The sequence below is a fragment of the Hemitrygon akajei genome, chromosome 22 (genome assembly GCF_048418815.1).
Source record: "Hemitrygon akajei chromosome 22, sHemAka1.3, whole genome shotgun sequence".
Taxonomy (NCBI): Eukaryota; Metazoa; Chordata; class Chondrichthyes; order Myliobatiformes; family Dasyatidae; genus Hemitrygon; species Hemitrygon akajei.
Genome location: NC_133145.1, coordinates 41,909,919 through 41,932,570, shown reverse-complemented (window position 1 = coordinate 41,932,570; position 22,652 = coordinate 41,909,919). Strand labels below are relative to the sequence as shown.

The window sequence follows — 22,652 nt, the reverse complement described above, 5'->3', positions numbered from 1 at the left end:
AAGTATTCCCACTTTGTTTTATTTAGGTTGAGAGGGGGTGGGCCACGGGGTGATTTTTTTTGTTGACTACTTATTTTGCTTTGTTGCTGTACCTGGAATGCTTATTTTATTAATCTTGCTATATTGCTAATTTATTTTTGTTAGTTTTTTATCTCTATACAATTGCTTGTCTTTGCTGGTTTTGAAATAAAGGATCAAATGTACTTTTTTGACTTAGCTATTCTGGAAGCACATCATACAGTGTCAACTCCCATACTCAAATCTCTCAGAAGTTTTGATTTGTTTTCAAGTAACTGCTACTTTTATTATTGATGAAAGAATAGTTATACCAAACAAATACCCAGTCTACAACAAAGGATTGCCTTGGACCTGTTGGCAAAATTGAAGGAGCAGCTTGCGGTAGGATTCTCTGTGACCTTTTGTTGATTCACGCTATGTATTTGTGGTTTGAATGCAGTTTTGTATGGTCAGCACTGTCTGTCCATTGGGGACCGTTGCTCAATGGTAAAATGCTAAAATATTTTTCTGGTTGCCAGTATTCGAATTGAACACTGTTTGGTCTGGTTTAAGCACTGTAGATGCACGGACAGATTGTTGCCTAATGTTTATTGAATGCACTATCGCAGGTGTATTTTGCAAATCTGCTACTTTAAATGCAAGTGGCACAATAAGGAGAAAGTAACATGAGTGAGTTGAAGCATGGAACTGATGTTAGCGACCTTAAAGTTGGAGCAACCAAAAGAGAAATTAAACTTACTTTGAAAGCTTTAGTAGGTAGAATCAAATATTTTCAAAAGAAGTATAAAACAAATGTGAACAAATTAAAGGTTTAATGCCATCACATAAGGATCTTATGGGAAATAAGAGAAATGCCTTACAAGTGTGAGTCTATCTGGAGGACTTGATTAATTTCTGTGAAGCTGTTGCTAAGCAACTTCACATGCTAATCTCATTACTTTCCAAGGACAAATGGGGAAAACAGTAATGTTTTTCAAATATTGATTGCCTTTGTAGTGCATTTATAGAGGATGTTAAACAATGGGTGACCCAGACATGTTACATTGAAGGTCATGTTGCTGCAATAAGTGAATATGTTTCTCAAATTCCAAGGCGTTTTTTGACTATGTGTGTAGCAGAGGACCCACAAGATGATGTAAACCTGAGTGATAGTGTGTCATAAGTCAGCACTCGAAGCTCTGCTGTAGGAATAAAACTCTGTATCTACTACCTCTACACACATTAAGGTAGCGGCTGAATTAGCTGCATTAATCACATGTCAATGATTATTGAAGGACAAACGTGCTGGAAGAGCAAGAGGAACAATTATGGAAAAGGAAGGAGCAGATTGTTTCAAGAAGAAATTGCTGCACAGATGGCCAAAGATAGAGGTTTCAAGTGTGGTGAGTGCTAAAAGTGCTCCAGCAGGACAGTCCTATGTTATGAATTCTATATGGAAAAGGCACAGAGAAAAACAAAAGCACTCAAAAAGTCAGTGTTGATTCATTTGTTCCTCAAATGTTTGGGATGCATTCATGAGACGGCCAGGAGGTAGTTCAGGGTGCTGATTCTCAGTCTGCACTAATGAGGCACTGTGAACCTTTATAATATCCCACAGCTCATGGGGACATTCACTTACAGCATGGAAACACTCTTATTTCAGATAGATGTCAAAATAATATTTTTGACATTATGAGGAAGTAAAATTAAATAACAACCTTAATTGGCACAACAACAATGCATTTCATCTTTGCTTAAAATTTAGAGAGATTCAAATCTTCAATCTTCTATTGCAGTACCATGGATTCATGAAGGCTTTTGAAAACAGTGTTGAAGGCAAGATAGACACCCATAGTGACTGCCTCTATTTCCTTGAATAGTACACTAGGGATCGCCCTAGAGAACTTATCAAGATGCAAGCATGTTGACCCTAAGAAAGGATATGTAAAGGCTAAGGCTTTAAAACAAGGAACAGATCAGAATCAGAATCAGGTTTATTATCACCAGCATGCGACATGAAATTTGTTAACTTAGCAGCAGCAGTTCAATGCAATACATAATCTAACAGAGAAAATAATAATAAGTAAACAAGTAAATCAATTACATATATTGAATAGATTTTTTTAAATGTGCAAAAACAGAAATACTGTATATATTTTTTTAAAAGTACCAAAGATTCAATGTCCATTTAGGAATTGGATGACAGAGGGGAAGTAGCTGTTCCTGAATCGCTGAGTGTGTGCCTTCAAGCTTCTGCACCTTCTGCCTGATGGTAACAGTGAGAAAAGGGCACGCCCTGGGTGCTGGAGGTCCTTAATAATGGACGCTGCCTTTCTGAGACACCGCTCCCTAAAGATGTCCTGGGTACTTTGTAAGCTAGTACACAAGATGGAGCTGACTAGATTTACAACCTTCTGCAGCTTCTTTCGGTCCTGTGCAGTAGCCCCTCCAGGCCAGACAGCGATGCAGCCTGTCAGAATGCTCTCCACGGTACATCTATAGAAGTTTTTGAGTGTATTTGTTAACAAGCCAAATCTCTTCAAACTCCTAATAAAGTATTGTCACTGTCTTGCATTCTTTATAACTACATCAATATTTTGAGACCAGGTTAGATCCTCAGAGATCTTGACACCCAGGAACTTGAAGCTGCTCACTCTCTACACTTCTGATCCCTCTATGAGGATTGGTATGTGTTCCTTTGTCTCACCCTTCCTGAAGTCCACAATCAGCTCTTTCGCCTTACTGACGCTGAGTGCCTGCTTGTTGCTGCAGCACCACTCTGCTAGTTATCATAGGGCAAAGCACGCATCCCTAACGTGTGCCAGTGCTGATCGTCAGCGAGGAGGGTATGTTATCACCAATCCACACAGATTGTGGTCTTCTGGTTAGGAAGTCGAGGATCCAACTGCAGAGGGAGGTACAGAGGCCGAGGCTCTGCAACCTGTCAATCAAGATTATGGGAATGATGCTATTTGTGTTTGTGTTGTTCAGGTGGTCAAAGCTGTGTGGAGAGCCATTGAGATTGTGTCTGCCATTGACCTATTGTGCTGATAGGCGAATTGTAATGGGTCCAGGTCCTTGCTGAGGCAGGAGTTCAGTCTAGTTATGACCAACCGTTAAAGGCATTTCATCACTTTCGATATGAGTGCAACCAAGTGATAGTCATGAAAGCAGCGCACATTATTCTTCTTAGGCGCTAGTATAATTATTGCCTTTTTGAAGCAAGTGGGAACTTCTGCCCACAGCAGTTAGAGGTTGAAAATGTTCTTGAATACTCCTGCTAGTTGGTTGGCACAGGTTTGCAGAGCCTTACCAGGTATGTCATTGGGTCCTTCCGCCTTGCGAGGGTTCACTCTCTTTAAAGACAGCCTAACATCGGCCTCTGAAACAGAGATCACAGGATCATCAGGTGCAGCAGGGATCTTCACAGCTTGATTTTGATAATGAACAGAAAATTGCATTCAACTACATGCAAAAGGCTCTTTCTTAGGTAGCTATCAAATCTGAAGACACACAAGCTCTTTAAGACTACAGTCTTTTTCTTGGAGGCCTTTGCAATGCAATGGAAGAAGTGCAGTACATGTATAAGCTGGACATGCCTGCCAATATGTTGATTGTTGTAAATAAATTGCCCTATATGCTTACAGTTAAATAGTGAACTGTGGTCTGTGAACTGTAAAAAAGGTGCAACAAAAAGCCACTTTTGCTGACATTGTTAATTTTATTGAAAGGCAAATAAAGATTGCTACAGATCTGGTATTTAGGAATATACAGGCTGCAACATCACCTGCAATTAGCAAAGGTATGAAAGCCACAGCTTCATTCTAAAGCTAAAGGAAGCAGCTTTGTCACGACTGGCCAGTGGAAGAAGTAAAGCTAAAACTGAACCTGGAACTAATGGAGGGAATTGGTCTAGTCAGCCAAAAGAGTTTGTTCTGTGAGGATGAATCCCCTCCCCCACCCCTTGATCTTTCCTCTGATTGGTTTTTCACCTGGCACCTTCCACCCTCCCCCCCACCTTCTTTATAGGGCCCCTGCCCCCTCCTCCTTCAGTCCTGACGAAGGGTCTCAGCCCAAAACGTTGACTGCTGGTTTCAAAAGATGCTACCCGACCTGCTGAGTTCATCCAGCTTGTTTATACGTGTTGATTTGACCACAGCATCTGCAGTGTACTTTGTGTTTATCACCCATTGGATTTATACCCTCAGCTGGAGAAAAGGGCTCATAGTGAGATGATTAGAAATAGTGCCTGCATTAGTTGTTTGTGTACAGGACACATCAGCAAGGATTGCAAGAAGTGTCCTTCAGGCAAGGTATGCAGTGGCAAGCATACAGCATACTCCATATTCACTCTAATGAAAAGGGTGCAAAATAAAAAAACACGCCGTGAAGAATCAGACACAGCAGTGCCCTGGTAACTAATGCCCTTATGGGGGGTTGAGTGATCATGATTGTAAGCTTCCCATAATTCCAGTACAAGTGAATTCTAAGAAGGGTAACAAGTCAGTGGTTACTTATGCTTTCCTAGATCAAGGGAGTATAGCAGTTTTCTGCATAGTGAGCCTCATGAACAAGCTCAACTGCACAGGAAAAAGGACAGGTATTCTCTTTATTTCTTATGGAGCAAGTGAAGGTCATGAGTAGGTACATTGTTTCAGGATTGGAAGGGCTGGCTTAGATGGTGTAAACTATTGTGAACTACCTAACATCTATATGCTGGAAAGTATGCCTGACCACGGAGGGAAGATTCCCTGTTAGAGGGATCTTCAAGGATGGTCCCTTTGCCAGAGATTTATTTGAAAATTAAGCTGCTGTTAAGGGCAAATATGCCTAAAGCATTGGAACTTTTGCAAGTTTTTCACCTTATGGACCTTATGCAATCTGAACAATGTTGGGTTGGACTGTGAATGGACCACTAAAAGGAGACAATAGTGATGGAAAAGACTTTGCACAGCCTGAGCTGACAGATAACAGGATCGCAGTTTTGAACTTGGATGAGCTTTGGCAGTTCAAGGCAGACTTTCCTGAATGCAGTCAAGATGAACAACCTAATTTGTCAATTGAAGAGCACAAGTTCATGGAGCTGGTTATGAATCCTGCAAAACTGGTGGAAGGCCGGGACCAGATTAGTTTACCTTTTGAGAAAGGTAATGCCATAAAACAGGAAGAGTGTAGAACAGCATGCTCTAAATCTAAGGAGGAGTTTTAAGAAGAATTTGTTATTTCACACTAACAGCTTACATGAAGGATATAATCTAAGGTTTTACCTAAAGAGTGCTAGCAGAGGATCTACAACGCAGTGATGGGAAAGTCTGGTATATTCCACATCATGGTGTTTACCACCCCAGAAAAGGGAAACTTTATTTGACTGCGCAGTGACTTTTCAGAGAATATCACTTAATGCTCAGCTCTTACAGGGCCTAGATTTACTAGCTCACGGATTGGATTCATAACCAGATTCAGAAAAGAGCCAGTGGTGATCATGTCAGATATTGAATCAATGTTTCATCAGGTTATAATACAGCTAAAAGTGCAGATCTGTTGAGGTTACCCTGGTGGCCTGATGATGACCTCAGCCAAGATATGTGGACCTTAGTGTGGTGGTATATCACTTGCAAGCAGCTTCATCACTGAACTGTGCCAACTCCTCTCTTAGGAAATGCACAGAAGAAATAAACAACAGTTCAGCTGCAAGATGGTGAATAAGGTTTTGCATTGCTTCCATGTTAATGTGTCAGTGTCCTCAGAGAAAAAAGCAGTGTCTTTCTATCATGAACTTGTATCCCTTTATGCTAGAGGCTGCATAATCAACAGACATGGTGTGTTATCTGTGATATCAGAAGAACAATGAGCAAAATACATGAAGGATTTGGATTTAGATCAAGATATACCTTCAGTGGAGAGAATACTGGGTATGCAGAAAGGCTGAAATGAAGATCATTGTGTTCTGCCAAAAAAAGAGATTTCCAGATGAATTCTCAAGTTTGCCTCGGGGAGAAAGTATGAAAAGGAACAGTCATATTGTCATGCTCAATCCAGTACTTAAAGATGGTGTCTTGGGAGTTGGTGGGTGGCTTAGTAGGGTAGCCATGGCTGAAGATTCTAAACATCCTGTCATACTGGCAAAGGATGTCCATATCTTTGGCATCATTCTGAGCAAGTACACCAAGAGTTGGGGCATGGTGGCCACATGTTATCCAGGTCGTGCCAAAAATACTGGATTCCTGGAGCTAGAACAGCTATGAAAAGAATCTGGTCTAAGTGTGTTGTTTGTCAACGATTACATCCAGCTTCAGGATGCCAGCATATGGCAGATCTGCTTCTGGATAGGGTCTGTCCAGATGAGACTCCATTTACATTTGTAGAGTGGATTCCTTTGGACCTTTTGAGATGAACAGCAGAAGGAGTGCAGTCAAGAGGTATAGGGTCATATTTACTTGTCTAGCTATATGAGCTGTTCACATTGAAATGGCATCTTTAGACACATTCGATGCTCTATAGCAAGATGAGGACTGCGCTCTGATAATGTGAAAAACTTTGGAGCTGCAAGAAGCTATTAAGAAGTGGAACCATTCACGGATCAGCAGTGTCCTCCTTCAGAAAGGGTTAAGTGGATTTTTAACCTCCCTCCCCAGCTGCTTCACAATGTGAGGAACATGGGAGAGATTGATCCAGTCTCTGCAGGCAGTCTTCAGTTCCTCCATAAAGGTACAGAATTTTGACAAAAAGGGTTTCCACACAGTCCTTTGTGAAATAGAGACGAGTGTCAATGGTTATCTAATTACTAAGGCATCCTCCAATCCCAATGATTTGGAAGCATCACCCTTAGCACCAGAAGTGTTCCAAAGGAAGACATTTATGCTTATTGTAGATGGTAGCAAGTCTAATACATGCCAAACTTGTATTGGAAATACTGGGTCAAGTAGTATTTGCCACAGTTACTGGAACGTCTGAAAAGGTCAAGTATAAAACACAATTTCCTCACAGGAGACATTGTGCTTATAGTTGACCAGCTATCCAGACAGGCCTATAACCAAGATCTGTCTTCTACAGGAGGCAGAAGTTTAAGGAGCTACAGCTCTAGAAGATTTATGATTTCAACTTAGTGACTTGATAAAGAGTGGTGGTTAAGATCCCTCTGTACTGGGCTAAGTGCTGGTAACCTCTGGCCTAGAAGACTGTTATATGACTGGACAAAGAAAGAGGACATTTGTACAAGTGTTAATATGTTTATTGTTGAAGATTTCGTGTCTCCTTTTTATATAGTATGTAGTTGTAATAATTAGGGCTGGATGTGGGAGCCATATATCTATTTTCTGTTTGTGTTGTACATTTAATATGGGTATATTTGTCACATGGGTTGGAGTGTGGTAGAATCAATTGAGTATATTTATGTATTCTCACTTTGTCTTAGTTAGGCTGGTTGAGAGTGGGTGACCCACAGGGAAATATTTTATTGTTGACCACTAACTTCATTTAGTTATGCTAATTGGAATGCTATGTCATTAATTTTTACTATATTGCTAGTTTAGTTTTGTTAGTTTTTTTAACATTATAAGATCATTCATCTTTGCTGGTTTCGTAATAAAGGATCAAATGTACTTTTTCGACTTGGAACTTGGTTATTTTGGAAGCACTTCATACAATGTCAACTCCCATACTGAGTCTGTCAGCAGTTTTGGTTTGTTTTCTATAATTTTAGCCCATTCTACTGGTAATATGCCAATGCTGTTTGTCTTCTTCACAGAAGAATGCTACATTGAACAAGGAATTTACAGTGTGACAGATTTACATGATGGATGATTTCAAAAGAGCTTATCTTCGCCTCTGTAAAGAATTTTGTATTGAACCCCAAGAATGCATTCTGAATCAGCTGCGTGATCCTTGTGATGGAAACTTAAGAAAAAAGCTGGATCTCTCCACACAGTCTCTTTCAGTTGATACATGTGCAGTCCTGGGAAAGGTTTTAATGAATGACATTGTGTTCACAGAAATACTGCTCTGTGACTGCATGCTGAATGAAGAAGGTATGATGCCAAACTAATTGGGGAAGGCAGAACAGACAACATTAAATATTTTTTCTAATCAGGAAATTCATTCAAATAAATTAAATTTCAATATTACTATATCAACAGCAAACATGTTACATTCAAAGCAATGCATTACATTTAAATATTCCAGTCTTTCAAATTCTGATCTGTTATGATTTAATGAAATAGTGGAACAAACTTGAGAGATAAATAGTCTACTCCTGTTAACTTATTTTCTATATATTAGGACTACTAACCTAAGAGCCCAGTTAGCAAGATCTTTCAGTTTACATTCATTTTCAGAATTGCGTGGCAACATCATGACATTTGCTGCTCTTAAGATCAATTCTGTATTACTAGCTATGTAAATTGTCTTTCAACAAAAACGGCCTTTAAGTATGTTTTTAATTTTTTGCATATTGTGTAAGTGGAATAATAATTAAGGTTAATATTGGAAATTAAATGAAGAACCTTAAAATTATCTCATGCTTTCATTATTTGTAAAGTGTGAAGTCACAGTTAAGCTTTTGGAATCTGACTTTAAAATTTAGATATTGTTTTCTGTGTTTTGTCTCATAGAATGGCTAAGTGTACTGAAATAACATTGGATTCCTTCTTGTAAAAAAATTTCAACCGGTGGGAAATAGCTGCTTCATACTGAAAGAAAACAGAAAGGTGTTTTTATTCCTAAAGTATTCAAATATAGTTCTAGCATTGACTTTGATTTGGTCTATTTGCCTACTTGTCTTCCTAGTAATAAAAGGTACATTATCTATGAAGATTGAGGGAACAAAGGTGCATATTTGTATTATAATAAAGTTAAAACTTTTCACATTTTTGGTGACATATGGTAAATGAGCAATTAATAAAGAATAGATTTTATTAACTTTGTAGACCTTTATTACTGATACTAAATAGCTTCAGAAAGGTATTAAATATTCTTTGTTTTCTCAGGTGCCAAGGTTCTGTTGCGTGGACTGTGCACAAATACCGTGATTGAAATTTTGGATCTTAAGGTAGTGTAATTGCACTGAAATTTAACAGATAAGAAATACAAAAGTGAAACAAAATAGATTTAATGGTAGTGATGCATTAACATTATCTTTTTCTGAGTTCCCAGAATGGTAATTATTCAATGATTAATTTCAGCAAGATGATTTCATTGCCCTATTTCATCTTCTCATTTTATTTAATACCTTTTATATAATATGAACAAAAATAAATGATTTATTGTAATGCAATTTTATGCAGTGAATTGAATGGAACAATATAAAACAGTGAAGATTTCAGTTCTGTAATTATGGAGAGTTCTAAAAGTCTTTAATGAGAATACTATCTTTTCTCTGTTCTTGTTAACTATATGCATGTTTTACTTATTAAAGGGATAAATCCATTAAACTAATTGTAGATACCTTTTAGTATCTTGAGGTAGAAATTACAATATGGTTACTAGACTATCACTGTTTATTGTACTTAGTTCAATTAAATTTGGCAAGTTTTTGTTGTGCTATTCTTGAAATTTAAAATTTAGTTACTACAATAAGCGACTTTTTATTTGAACCTAAAAATACAAAGTCTGTCATATAGTGCATCAGACTCCTTACTATTTCAAATTTTGAATCAAAGAACATATTGTAAATCTTGAGTTTAATTTGTATAACTTAGATCTTTATTTGTCAGACGTTCTATATAGTTTGATCAATTTTGCATACTTGTGTTACAGCATTTAAATCAAAGTACTTCAATACATATCTGTACAAGCAACAAATACGAGAAAATCTGCAGATGCTAGAAATTCAAGCAGTACATACGAAATGCTGGAGGAACTCAACAGGTCAGACAGCATCTTTGGAAAATAGTAAATAGTTAATGTTTCGGTCCAAGACCCTTCATCAGGACGAGCCCCTGAAACATCAGTTGTGTGCTCCTTTCCATGGATGCTGCCTGGCTTGCTGAGTTCTTCCAGCATTTTGTGTGTGTTGCTCAGTACAAGCAAGTTAGTTTACAATATGACTTTTGAGGGACACTTTTTTTCAGAATCTGCTTTAATGTTGCATGTGTCTGTTCTTAAAATTCATTGCTGTAACGGTATCAGAAATAATCTGACAAGTGTGGTTTGGGAATAGAGTATTTTCCGGCAAAGGTGTACTTGGAAAGTGGGAGGCCTTCAAAATCAAAATTTTGAGAATACAAAGCTTGTATGTGCCTGTCAGAATAAAAAGTAAAGATAACAACTGTAGGAATCATGGTTTTCAAGAGATATTGAGGCCCAGGTTAAGAGAAAAAAGGAGGTCCATAGCAGGTATAGGCAAATAGGAACAAATGAAGTGCATATGGAGGTCAAGAAATGCAAGAGAACACTTAAGAAAGAAATCAGGAAAGCTAAAAGAAGGCATTAAGTTGCTCTCGTAGACAAGATGCAAGACAATCCTAAGGGATTCCACAGATATGTTAAGAACAAAGGATTGTAAGGGACAGAATTGACCCTTTGGAAGACCGGAGTGATAAACCATGTGAGGAGCCAAAACAGATGGGGGGAGATCTTAAATGCATTCTTTGCATCTGTATTCACTCGGGAGACATACAGTGTCTATACAAGTAAGGCAAAGTGGCATCAGCTTCATGGAGATTACAGAAGAGAAGGTGTTTGCTACTCTGAGGCAAATCGGGGGAAAAAATCAGGGTGGATAAACTCCCCAGGGCCTGACAAGGTGTTCCTTTGGACCCCACAGGAAGCAAGTGCAGAAATTGCCAGGGCTTTAGCAGAGATATTTAAAACATCCTTAGCAATGAGAGGTACCAGAGGATTGGAGGTTAGCCAATGTTGTTCTGCTGTTTAAAAAGGCTCTAAACAGAAACCAGGGTTCTATAGGCCAGTGCGTATGGCATCAGTTGTGGGAAGGTTATTGGAACGTTTTTTAAGGGACTGGATATTTAAGTATTTGGATAGACATGAACTGATTAAGGATAGTCAGCATTGCTTCGTTCATGGTAGGTCATGTCTAACCAATCTTATAGTGTTTTTCAAGGAAGTTGCCAGGAATGTGGATGAAGGCAAGGCAGTGGATATTGTCTTCGTGGACTTTACTAAGGCATTTGACAAGGTCCGGCATGGGAGGCTGGTGAAGAAGGTTCAGTTGCTCAGCATTCAGGATGAGGCAGTAAATTGAATTAGACATTGGCTTGATGGGAAAAGCCAGAGAGTGGTAGTAAAGGTTTGCCTTTCTGACTGGAGGCCTGTGACAAGTGGTGTGCCGCCGGAATTGGTGCTGGGTCCTTATGTTGATGACAAAGAACAATCTGGATGATAATGTGGTTACCTAGAGCAGCAAGTTTGAGAATGACACCAAAATTGGATCTGTAGTAGACAGTGAGGAAGGTTATCAATGGATTACAGAAGAATCTGCATCAGCTGGAAAAATTGGCTGAAAAATGACTGATGGAATTTAATGCAGACAAATGCAAGTTTTTGCATATCAGTAGGACCAACCAAGGTATGTCATACATAGTGAACGGTGGGGCATTGAGGAGTGTGGTAGAACAAAGGGATCTGGGAATACAGGTACATAATTCATTGAAAATAGCATCATGTAGATAGGGTTGTAAAGAAAACTTTTGGCACATTGTCATTCATAAATCAATATATTGAGTACAGGAGATGGGATGTTATGTTGAAGTAGTATAAGACTTTGGCAAGGTCTAATTTGGAGTATAGTGTGCAGTTTTGGTCATCTCTCTGAAGGAAAGATGTAAACAAAGTTGAAAGATAAAGAGAACATTTACAAGGATGTTGCCAGGTCTGGATGATCTGATTGAATAGGTTAGGACTGTATTCTTTAAAACGTAGAAGATTTGACAGAGTTACACAAAATTGAGGGGTATAAATAGAGTAAATGCAAGCAGCCTTTTTCCATTGAGGTTGAGTAGGACTATAATCAGATGTCATGGGTTAAGGGTGAAAGGTGAGAAGTTTAAGGGGAACATGAGGGGTAACAACTTCGCTCAGAGAATCATAAGAGTGTGGAATGAGCTACCAGCACAATTGCATGCAACCTTGATTTCAACATTTAAAGTTTGGATAGGTACATGGAAAGTGGGGATATGGAGGGCCATGTTTCTGGTGCAGGTCAATGGGAGCAGGCAGTTTAAATGGCTTCGGCATTTACTAGATGGCTGAAGGGCCTGATCCTGTGCTGTACTTCTGTCTTTATTACATAATATATCTGCATGTCATTCTTACTTTATGGTCTGCTAACATTCAGTTTCTCATTTGAAATTTGATTTGGAGCTTTACTCTGCAATTTTGTGTTAAGGGCAATAACCTGCGAGCAGCTGGGGCTGAAGCACTGGGAAAGCTGTTGCGGCAAAACAAGTCTCTCAAGAGGTAAGAATGGCTCTTCAGATCAGCAGTGAACAGGTGGCTTTCAATTCATATGATTGTGTAAATGCCATGGGTATTAATCAGTATAAGGTAATTTTCTATTGTCGTCCAATCAAGTTTTGATGGTCCTTACCCTCCACCCCCACTCACTACACTTAAGAAGGGTGTCATCCTAATCTACGAGTATATGTTCTGGTGTGTTTTTATGGGAGCACAGAAACCAGAGCTTGTGCTTTTAAAGGGAACATGGGAAATGAGACCTGTTAAGCCAGTCGCTGAATTATCGTGATTTCCAAATAGTCAGAAGGAGGATAATTGCACTTTTTTATAGCTTGCAGTATGGTGGTGTTGGTATCAGAATCAGGTTTAACATCATAGCCATACGTTGTGAATTTTTTTGTTGTGTCAGCAGTACATTGCAATACATAGTAATACAAAGGATAAGTTACAATAAAAAGAATCTATTTTAAAAATTAAATAAATATTGCAAAAAGAAAGGAAAAAAAGTATTGATAGGAGAATGTGAACCTCGGGTGACAGAAATGATCCATGACAACCCAGCAAAATACCTGATTGGATGTATATGAATATCAAGTTTAATTGTCATTCAACCATACACGTGAATAGAGCTTTTAAAACAGTGTTCTCCTAGGGTCAAGGTGCAAAACACAATACATACTCATAGAAAGCAAATATACAGTGCTTTGAAAAAGTATTCAGCACCACAGCTGTTTTCACATTTTACTGTCTCATTAAAATATATTGAAGTAGGATTTTTGAGCTAATCTACACAGCTTTGTGCATCATGTCAAATCAATAGAAAAATTCCAAAACTTATCAACAATGTTCTAAAATTATAAACCATAATTGTGAGGCTCAAAATGTATTAATCCGATTTGTAAATACTGTGCTAACTTTCCTCAGTAGCAATATACTACCTTACCAATTCACCCAATTTGTTGATGTAGAAAATTGGAGAATTGCCTGAATAAATAACCCCCTCTGAGTAAGGTCCAATAGTATGGTAGATCTTCAATTGACCAAACCAAAATGAAGATAAAAGAGCATTCAAAGCAAGTCAGGGAAATGATAATAAAGAAGCACAAAGCAAGGAAGGCAGTGAACATACCTCAGAGGTCAGTGCAGGCCATCATGAAACCACAGCTACACTGCCTAGGTCCAACCACCCCTCTTGCACAAAAGGGGTATTTATGCAGGAATGGCGAGGAAGAAGCCCTGGTTTAAAAAAAACCATATACTTGCCTGTAAAGATTTTGCAAGGTATTACTTAGAAGATACTGTAAAGATGTGGAAGAAGATCTTGTGGTTGGATGAGACTAAATTGGAAATTTTTGACCTCAACACTAAATGATACATGTGGCACAAATCTAATACTGCACATCAGCTAACATCATACTAATGATAAAGTATGGTAGAGGTAACATCATGCTGTGAGGATTCTTCTCAGCAGCAGGGAATGGAAATTTGATCAGGATTGATGGGAAAATGAATGCTGCTAAATACAGAGAGATCTTGGACAAAAACCTGCTAGTCTCTGCTAGCAAACTTAAACTGGGGAGCAGATTCATCTTTCAGCAGGACAGCAACCCAAAGCACACTGCCACAGCAACAATGGAATGGCTTCAAATGAATGAAATTGATGTCCTTAAATAGCCCAGTCAATGTCCAGACCTTAACCTGATTGACTATCTCTGGCAAGACCTCAAGACTGGTTCTCCTCCACTCCCCAACTAACCTGGCACAGCTTGAGCAATTTTGGAAGCAAGAATGGACAAATCTTGCTCAGTGGTGTGCAAAACTAATAGAGACATATCCAAAAAGACTACTGGTTGTAATAGATGGAAGAGGTGGTTCAACTAAGTACTGATCAAAGAGGAATGAATACTTTTGAACTGCTGACATTTCAGTATTTGAATTTTTGGTTTTTCATGCTTTACAATTTTCCCCGTTTTTTTGGATTCTGCTGTGGAAAAAATAGCATGTGATTCTCAAATAAAAATTCTCAGTTAAATTAATCAAAGTTGCTGGTTGTAATACTCATTTATGTGAACAAAGGATTGGGGGCTGAATACTTTTACAAGACACTATACTCAGGATTGCACATAAAGTCACAATGTCATACTAGCACAGGTCGCTGAATTGAATGGCTTGAAGATTGACAGTGCTTGGTGTGTTGCCCTGGAGCCACGTTCCTGCAAGAATGAGCATGCAGCAGTTGAAGACAATCCAGCTTGTCTTCCAGAAAGCAAACACTACAGAGCAGCACCGATGGCAGAGTTGACCTGAAGGGGCCAGCTGCCAACCTAGCTTGGATTCCAGTGCACTCACTGTGCCTCTGTTCTCTCCCACACTGCCTCTGGCGCTCCTCCCCTGGTTGTAACAAAAGATGCCACATCACGATGGCCTGGTCATTGGGCACAGATTATAGTGCATATATTGGCAATTCCCTAAATTTGCAATGTTGTCAAGCTTGGGAACCATTGGTTGACTATATCTAAGAAAGCACAACTGTTAACATCACACACAAAATGCTGGTGGAACACAGCAGGCCAGGCAGCATCTATAAGGAGAAGCATGCCTGAAACATCGACAGTGCTTCTCCTTATAGATGCTGCCTGGTCTGTGTTCCACCAGCATTTTCTGTGTGTTGTTTGAATTTCCAGCATCTGCAGATTTCCTTGTATTTGCACTGTTAACATTTTACTTTTTATTTAAGTCCTTTTTATGCAACTTCATTAACAAAAATTTGCCAATATTTGAACTCAGACTATACTGTTTACACTATTTCATTTAAAGGAACAGTACAAATATAAATGACAATAAAACATGTAAAATTTAAATGGGGGTGGTCAAGTGGCATTAGAGAACTTGATGTCATACTTTATTCATACATTGTTAAACAATTTCATTGTGTGATGCATATTGCATCAGGATAGGAAAGTGGTACGGAGTTGATTGATGAGCTAAGATCAAACAGAATGAGAATAGCCACGAGAAACTGAAAAGATTACTCCTTGTATTATGTTGTGGAGGTTATTAAATATTATAACAAAAATTGAGAGGGGCATGCAGAAACATTTTAGTAATATAAATAGGATGTGCTTGGAGCCAGTGAAGTGCTTTTTGGTTCTTTTTGCCCTTTCCTAATCAGACCCTCAGTGATTTTAAGATATATTTGTCATAGCTGAAAAAGAATAACAAATTAGGCACATCTTTATTGATATATCAGGTTAATGCCATTTCAAGTCCAATCATTATTTTAAAGACTTTTTCCATATAATATGGTATTTCTTCTAGGTTAATTTTGGAATGGAATGCTCTTGGAATGTGGGAAGAAGGATTTTGCATTTTTTGCGAAGGAGTGAGAGCCAACAAACACCTTAAACATCTAGACCTACGCAATAATCAGGTCAACCACCAGGGTGCAGGGGAGCTAGCACAGGCCTTAAAACACAATGAGACACTGGAGGAGCTAGGTGAGTAGAGGAGATACTTCATGCAACAATTTATTTAAAATCTACTTGTAATTGTAAACTTACTACATAGATATAATGTTTTGAAAGTCATTAACCTATATGTTTCCCAATTCATTATATAATTGTCTATTCACACTTTGCTATTCTTGTGAACTACAAAAAATCTTTATTTAAATGTCTGTTTGAAGTAACTGACACCTCCCTTACAATGTTATGATTTTTTTAACCTCAGTTGGACAATTAAATTTTGAAGCACTTTATCTGTTACAACTGTAACATACGTCTATTACTGTCCCCTCTCTCAGACAATTAATGAATATTATAATTTGCAGATAGCTCTCAAATTTTTGACATGATCTCTGAAAATTAGGAGCGCAAAGTTTACTAAATATTAATGTAAACCTTTCCGCAGATCTTCGGTGGAATAATATTGGCCTAATAGGCGGGCGAGCTTTACTCAATGCATTACAACAAAACAAGTCCTTGGTGCGACTAGAACTAGCTGGAAACAATATTCCCAGCGACCTCTTAAAAGCCATAGGTAAATTTGAATTTTAGTCCTGAAGTGCATGAATACTGGGGGGTTGTAAATCACTTGAGTAAGAAGTAAGTGATTTATCTGTTGAAGTTGTTAGCTATTTAGGTCATTAGTTTTGTGCATTGGCAGTCCCTGGATGCCAAGCATAAAGTGTTGAATTAATTAAAATTCAGTAGGAGCTTTGAATAATTTTTAATTCCATTCTGTTTGGCACAAGTGTAAGAAGATGTTTTTATTACTTTTAATAATTTATTGGAAATTTTGTCAAGCTGCTTAAAAGTAAAATATTGTGTGTTCAGGAAATAGGTTATATTTTAATTCATTCTTTTCTCATTTATGCAATTAAGCTATGCATTGCTACAGTGAATGAATTTTTAAAAATATAACATTATAAAGATGAGCTGTTATAGTCCATTTGATCTCTTAAGCTTGTGGCCTTAATACCAGTTTCCTGCTCTTTTTCTTCCCACAGGCTTTGATTTCCCTCCCCTACCCCTACCCCCCAGTTCAAATATCTGTCAATCTCTGTCCCTGATGATATTAAATAACTGCCTCTACTGCTTTCTGGCTAGGGAATTTAAGAGTCATGGCCACTGAGAGATAACCCTGTCTGAAAGTATGCCCTCAGTTCTATATTTGCCCCACTATGGGAAACATCCTCTCAGTATCCACCTTGTCAATAACCCTCTGAATCAAATGATTCAATAAAAAAGCAAATGAGAAAATCTGAGATGCTGGAAATCCGAGCGAGACACACAAAATGCTGGAGGAGCTCATCAGGGCAGGCAGCATCTATGGAAAAAAGTACAGCCAATGTTTTGGGCTGAAACTCTTCAGCAGGACTAGAGAAAAAAGTTGAGTAGATTTGAAAGGTGGGGGTGGGGAGAGAGAAATACCAGGTAATAGGTGGAACTCCCCTACACCTCCTCCCTTACTTCCTTTCAGGGCCCCAAACAGTATATCCAGGTGAGGCGATACTTCACCTGTGAGGCTGTTGGGGTCATATTCTGTGTTCGGTGCTCCTGTTGTGGCCTTTTGTATATCGATGAGACCCGACATAAATTGGGAGACAACTTCGCCGAGCATCTACACTCCATCCACCAGAACAAGCAGGATTTCCCTGTGGCCACCCATTTTAATTCCACTTCCCATTCCCATTCCAATATGTCCATCCATGGATTCCTCCACTGTCGGGATAAGGTCACACTTACGTTGGAGGAACAACACCTTGTGTTCCGTTTGGGTAACCTCCAAACTAATGGCATGAACATAGATTTCTCAAATTTCCAGTAATGCCTCCCCCTTCACCATTTCCCATTCCCTTATCCCTCGCTCATGTTATCTCCATACCCACACATTGCCTCCTCTGGTGCTCCTCCCCTTTTTCCATGGCCTTCCGTCTCTTTCACCAATTAATTTCCTAGCTCTTTGCTTCATCCCTCTCCCTCCAAGTTTCACCTATCGCCTGGTGTTTCTCTCTCCCCTTCCCCACCTTTCAAATCTATTCCTGTTTTTTTCTCCAGTCCTGCTGAGTTCTTCCAGCATTTTGTGTGTGTTATTCAAAATAATAGTCTCCCATTCTTCTAAACTCTAATAACTCAATATGCAACACACACAAAATGCTGGTGGAACACAGCAGGCCAGGCAGCATCTGTAGGAGAAGCACTGTTGACGTTTCGGGCCGAAACCCTTCGTCAGGACTAACCGAAAGGAAAGATAGTAAGAGATTTGAAAGTAGTGGGGTGAGGGGGAAATGCGAAATGATAGGAGAAGATCGGAGGGGGTGGGATGAAGCAAAGAGCTGGAAAGGTGATTGGCGAAAGTGATACAGAGCTGGAGAAGGGAAAGGATCATGGGACGGGAGGCCTCGGGAGAAAGAAAGGATGAGGGGGAAGCACCAGAGGGAGATGGAGAACAGGCAAACAACTAAATATGTCAGGGATGGGGTAAGAAGGGGAGGAGGGGCATTAACAGAAGTTAGAGAAGTCAATGTTCATGCCATCAGGTTGGAGGCTACCCAGCCGGTATATAAGGTGGTGTTCCTCCAACCTGAGTTTGGATTCATTTTGATAGTCGAGGAGGCCATGGATAGACATATCAGAATGGGAATGGGACGTGGAATTAAAATGTGTGGCCACTGGGAGATCCTGCTTTTTCTGGTGGACCAAGGATAGGTGTTCAGCAAAACAGTCTCCCAGTCTGCATCGGGTCTCGCCAATATATAAAAGGCCACACCGGGAGCACCAAACACAGTATACCACACCAGCCGACTCACAGGTGAAGTGCCGCCTCACCTGGAAGGACTGTCTGGGGCCCTGAATGGTGGTGAGGGAGGAAGTGTAAGGGCAGGTGTAGCACTTGTTCCGTTTACAAGGATAAGTGCCAGGAGGGAGATCGGTGGGAAGGGATGGGGGGACGAGTGGACAAGGGAGTCGTGTAGGGAGTGATCCCTGCGAAAAGCAGAAAGGGGGGGAGGGAAAGATGTGCTTGGTAGTGGGATCCCGTTGGAGGTGGCGGAAGTTACGGAGAATTATATGTTGGACCTGGAGGCTGGTGGGGTGGTAGGTGAGGAGAAGGGGAACCCTATCCCGAGTGGGGTGGCGGGTGGATGGGGTGAGGGCAGATGTGCGAGAAATGGGAGAGATGCGTTTGAGAGCAGAGTTGATGGTGGACGAAGGGAAGCCCCTTTGTTTAAAAAAGGAAGACATCTCCTTTGTCCTGGAATGAAAAGCCTCATCCTGAGAGCAGATGTGTCCAGTGCTCCCGGTGCGGCCTTTTATATATTGGTGAGACCCGACGCAGACTGGGAGACCGTTTCGCTGAACACTACGCTCGGTCCGCCAGAAAAAGCAGGATCTCCCAGTGGTCACACATTTTAATTCCACGTCCCATTCCCATTCTGATATGTCTATCCATGGCCTGCTCTACTGTCAAAATGAATCCAAACTCTAGTTGGAGGAACAACACCTTATATACCAGCTGGGTAGCCTCCAACCTGATGGCATGAACATTGACTTCTCTAACTTCCGTTAATGCCCCTCCTCCCCTTCTTACCCTATCCCTGACATATTTAGTTGTTTGCCTGTTCTCCATCTCTCTCTGGTGCTTCTTCCCCCCCCCCCCCCCCTTTCTTTCTCCCGAGGCCTCCCGTCCCATGATCCTTTCCCTTCTCCAGCTCTGTATCACTTTCGCCAATCACCTTTCCAGCTCTTTGCTTCATCCCACCCCCTCCAGTCTTCTCCTATCATTTCGCATTTCCCCTTCCCCCCACTACTTTCAAATCTCTTACTATCTTTCCTTTCGGTTAGTCCTGACGAAGGGTCTCGGCCCGAAACGTCGACAGTGCTTCTCCTATAGATGCTGCCTGGCTTGCTGTGTTCCACCAGCATTTTGTGTGTGTTTTTGTTTGAATTTCCAGCATCTGCAGATTTCCTCGTGTTAACTCAATATGCTCCATCTCTTGTCATGTGTCAACCTCTTCACCATAAGAATCAGTGTCCCTTTGATTTCTTTGACGTGTTACCTCATGGTAATTATCATTGCAATCAGTGTTTCAACTAAAAACTTAATTATCATCTGAGAAAGCATAAGCATTTTTAAGAGAAAATATGCATGAAATAATTTATGTACATCTGAGGCTAATTCATAAAATTATATTCCTCCTTGTATACTCAGCCATCCTGAAATTTGATTATCTTGACCCCTTCATATTTGTGCAAAATATTAACTTGTAATGTTGGAGTAACATTTTCACAAGTCCACACTAAATCCATTTTCCTGATTCTATTTTAAAAACATGGTGTTTAATGATAGAACCTATTTAAAGGACCACAATTTCTATTGAAATTTATCACATTTTCTTCCAGGTGCATTATTAGGGACACATTTCTGATATTAAGCATTGATTTCAGATTCAGATATATTTATCACATGTACACCAAAACAGACAGTGAAATGCTTAAGCAAACAAATTACGTAGGCAATGTTCTAGGGCAGCGTGCAAGTGTCACCCCACTTTCTGGGGCCAGCATAGCATGTCCACCATGCTCAGTAGTGCAACACAAAACACAATGAAACAGAATACAACTGGTGTAATCTTGTATGTGGACACCATGTAGAGTAGTAGAGTTTGTCCCAACTGTTCCATGCTGACCACAGCATACTCCCTGCAAATCAGTTTTCCTTGATTGACCCCTGACCCTCTGAGCCTTCACCTCCATCTGCCCATCCAAATGCCTCCTGAATGTTAAAATTGTACCCACCCTGAGCACTTCCTCTGGCAACTCATTCTAGGTAGCTTTTATATAAAGGAGTTACCTCTTGGGTATCTTTTAAATATCTGTCCCCTTGTATTTGTGCCCTCAAGTTTTGGACTCTCCAACCCTTGGGAAAAGGCTATGATCACCTTATCAATTCCCCTCATGATTTTACATACTTCTGAGGTCATCTGTCATTCTTCTACGCTCCAAGGAATAAAGATCCAGCATGGTCAGCCTCTTCTTATATTTCAGGCCCTTTAGTCCTGAGAGCATCATTATAAATCTCTTCTGCACCCTCTCCACTTGACAATATCTTTCCAATAACAAGGTGATCAAAGCTGTACACAATATTCCAAGTGTGGCCTCACCAACAACCTATACAACAACAACGTTGTAGCCCTATTCCTAAACTCATTGTCCTGACTTATGAAGCCCAGTATGCCAAACACTGCCTTCACCAACCTGTCTACTTGCATGAGCGCTTTCAACAAACTCTGAATTTGTATTCTCATGTTCCTCTGTTCCACAACACTTCTCAGTGCCCTGCCATTCACTGTATAGGTTCAGCCCTCAAAATCGCATCATCTCACACTTTTCTGAGTTGAAACCCATTTCCTATTCCTCATATCAGCTAGACCCTTTAATTTAGTATCAGCAACAAACTTGCTAATCATGTCATGGACATTCACATCCAAATCATAGTGAATAACAGAGGTCCCTCTGGGGCACCCAATTAGTCTCAATCCAGTCAAAGAATCAATCTTCAACCATCATTCCCAGATTCCTGTCATCTCCCTAATTAATCAAGATCTCTTTGTAATTCCTTACAATCTGCTGGACTATCAGTTAGACCCCTTAATTTAGTATCATCGACAAACTTGCTGATCATGCCATGTATATTCACATCCAAATCTTAGTGACTAACAGAGGTCCCAATGCTGACCTCTGGGGTACCCCATTAATCACAAGCCTCCAGTTGACAAATCAGTCTTCAGTCATTACTCCCAGTTTCCTGTCATCAGTCCAGTCCAATTCTGAATTCACCTCACTAGCTCCCCCTGAATCCCATAAGACCTAATCTTCCAGATTAAAAAGATTGTGTCATGCGGAACCTACCGAGGTCTATATGTTCAAAATCCATTGTTGAAGGGAAAGTGGGGCCCACAGGGATAAGAGAAGGGGGGCGGGAGAAGAATACTGGAATGCTTGCCAGAAGTTAGAAAAGTCGATGTTCATGCTGTCAAGTTGGAGACTACCAAGGTGTAATATGAGATGTTGTACCTCCAATCTGCACCAGGCTTCAACATGACGGTGAGGCCATGGAGGAAGACTGCACCGTGGGACTGGGAAGTGGAATTAAAATAGTTGTGACAAACAGACTGAAGGTGATTGATGAAGTGATCGGGTCTCAGTAATGTAGAAGAGGCTACAATAAATGACACCAGTGAATATGCACCACCAGCCACACCTTCCCCTCCCCACCCCTTTGCTTTCCACAGGAATTGCACTCCACAATTCCCTTGTCCACTCATCCCTCCCTGCTGATGACCCTCCAGGCACTTAGCCTTGCAAATGGGCTAAGAGTTACACCTGTCCCTACACCTCTCCAACTAGCACAACCGTACTCTGCTCACAACTACATGCATCAAGGTGATGATATCTTTATTTCTAAGTATTACCCAAATGGCCTCATTAGATGATCCCTCAAGAATATCCTTTAAGCACTACTGCAATGTCCTGCCTTATTAAAAAGACAATATATTTATCACAGGTGAAATAATTAAATTTCCTATCTCTGGAGGAGTAAATGCTTTGTATTTATGGTTAATTACCTCTGGGTTGCCTGTCCTTATCAAATCAGGCCTAGTATTTTCAGATAGAAAAACCAAAAGTTTCCTTGCAGGTGCTAATTACGGTGGTAATCAAGATTCTTTGCTGTTCTTATTTTGG

At 40.0% G+C, this 22,652-nt stretch overlaps 1 protein-coding gene across 2 annotated transcripts in view; it reads left to right on the top strand.

Moving 5' to 3' along the window:
- Nucleotides 1–22,652, top strand: part of lrrc45 (leucine rich repeat containing 45) — a 71,038-nt gene that overhangs the window by 4,964 nt on the left and 43,422 nt on the right. Inside the window, exons 2-6 of one of the 2 annotated variants that reach the window (XM_073026101.1) lie at nucleotides 7,745–8,024; nucleotides 8,982–9,043; nucleotides 12,341–12,411; nucleotides 15,727–15,905; nucleotides 16,318–16,446. In XM_073026101.1, coding sequence (XP_072882202.1) covers nucleotides 7,790–8,024; nucleotides 8,982–9,043; nucleotides 12,341–12,411; nucleotides 15,727–15,905; nucleotides 16,318–16,446 — 676 coding nt within the window. In that variant the 5' untranslated portion in view covers nucleotides 7,745–7,789. The remainder of the gene's footprint in view (nucleotides 1–7,744; nucleotides 8,025–8,981; nucleotides 9,044–12,340; nucleotides 12,412–15,726; nucleotides 15,906–16,317; nucleotides 16,447–22,652) is intronic. The other variant, XM_073026102.1, reaches the window with a different exon arrangement.